Source organism: Setaria viridis, chromosome 1 (genome assembly GCF_005286985.2).
Source record: "Setaria viridis chromosome 1, Setaria_viridis_v4.0, whole genome shotgun sequence".
Taxonomy (NCBI): Eukaryota; Viridiplantae; Streptophyta; class Magnoliopsida; order Poales; family Poaceae; genus Setaria; species Setaria viridis.
The window spans coordinates 34,167,109-34,169,076 of record NC_048263.2 but is presented as its reverse complement, the minus strand read 5'-3'; the positions used below and the strand labels follow the sequence as shown (position 1 = coordinate 34,169,076).

The 1,968-nt window shown below is 49.7% G+C and overlaps 1 protein-coding gene across 1 annotated transcript; it reads right to left on the bottom strand.

Annotated features, from left to right (window-relative positions):
* Window positions 1–205: 205 nt before the first annotated feature.
* On the bottom strand, window positions 206–896 carry LOC140223103 (uncharacterized). Its single transcript, XM_072294555.1, has one exon. It carries the CDS (start codon window positions 597–599, stop codon window positions 402–404), a length of 198 nt encoding a protein of 65 aa, XP_072150656.1. The 5' UTR covers window positions 600–896; the 3' UTR covers window positions 206–401.
* Between the last annotated feature and the right edge of the window lie 1,072 nt (window positions 897–1,968).

Below are 1,968 nucleotides of genomic sequence, written 5' to 3'. Positions count from 1 at the left end.
GTGATCCAACGCCGGGCAGGTAGCATCCGCCGCCTCGTGGCTGTCCGAAATATCCAGACGCCCTTCCACTCCTGACCGTGACCGCCATGGGAAAAAGGTGAACTCTAGTCACATCCTGAACCAGCTAAAGTACCAAGTACTACACTGCTCAACGAGCTATCCAAACTCCAATCCGAAGTGGAAAAACAGAACCACCCGAATCTCGTCTGCATCAACCACGATTTCGACAAACAAAGTAGTAACAGATTTACAAAGATCAGTGGAACAGAAAGTGCTCTCGCTTCAGCATCTCAACGACGAGAAGCCGCGGAGCCACCGGAAATCTACAGCAAAGCTTTTTTTTTTTCAAGGTTGAACTGACCAGCAAGGTATCAGCGTGGCCGACGGGTTCAGCTTCAGCTTCAGCCGCGGGTGGCGACGTGGAGCGCGTGCGCGGGCGGCGGCGGCGGGAGCGGCGGCGCGGCGAAGGGGAGGCTCCGGAGCATGAGGAAGCGCATGCGGCGCGGGAAGGGCGCGCCGTGGAGCAGCTGCTCCAGCACCCGCGCCACCAGCACCATGTACTCCTCCATCAGCTCCGCCACGATCGCCACCAGGATCATCCCGCCTCCAAGGCTAGTGATTTGGTGTGTGGCCTGTCCGCCTGACAAGACGAGATGATGAGGAGATTGCGAGAGGCGCGGGAGTGGGAGCGGGAAAGGGAACAGTAGTGTTGGTGGTGCGGTGGGAGGGAGTGATTGGGCGCGGGCGGCGCTCGGGGCTTTTAAAACGGCCGCCGATGGATTGGGTTGGGATTCCTGGAAATGGGACCCCGAATAATTTTGGCTGCTCTGGCGTCCGTCCGGTGGGCGCGGCTGGTGGTTTGCCGGGGTGCCCGCGCGCGGTGTGGCATGGGCACACGGATGCCGGCTCGGCGGCGGGAATATATCTAGGTTCGCCGCACCGCGGGATGTGCCCACTGCTGCAGTGGCAGGATTCGGGGGGCGGAGGATTGAAAAATGCATGGCACCTTATCCGATATCCCGATGATCCTCCGTGTTTGGATTCTGGGTAAAGTTTCAGACTTGTCACGTCGAAATGTGTTTGATTGTAAAGTTTCAGACTTCTCACGTCTGAATCTTCAGATAAAAGATCGAACTAATTATAAAATAAATTACAAAAATTTTAGACTAATTCACGAGACAAATCTATTAAGTCTAATTAATCCATCATTAGTAAATGGTTATTTTAGCACCACGTTGTCAAATCATAGATTAATTAGGTTTAATAGATTCGTCTCATAGATTAATTAGGTTTAATAGATTCGTCTCGCGAATTAGCCTCCATCTATGCAATTAGTTTTGTAATCAGCCTATATTTAATACTTCTAATTAGTATTAAACATCTAATGTGACAGGTGGCTAAATTTTAACCTTAGCAAACAAATACCCTAAGGTCCCGTTTGGGTCCAAGGAATTGGAATCTATTTAATGGAGTAGGCTAATTTATGTTGGAATGTGGCATTCCACAACTTTCCAAAGTTTAGATATAAGCCTATCTTAAATTCATGGGGTGGGAGATGGAAATTGATTCTATAGATTATGGTTATTAGATGGAATTCAATTCTTATAGCACGCTCTTAGACTCGCTTCTCTATAGTAGAAGTGCAGCATACAAGTATCTCTCCCATATCACCAACTATAATATACAACTATATTCCACATACAATTATATTAGCTTAATTAATTTGTGTCTAAATTATAATTATTAGGATGGAATTCAATTCCAATGATCCAAACGGGGCCTAAGACTTTTGACGTCAGGTGGACTCTCGCCGCTCCCCAGCCAGCGCACGGGCTCTCTCATTCTGTTGTCCGTCCTCGCGTCGTGATAAAGGCGCCCGAAAAGAGGACGAAACACCCCGCCCGTTCTCCTGCACCTGGCCGAATTCGCAGCTTTCCCCGCGGGCCGGAGGGGGGCAAACCATGATGG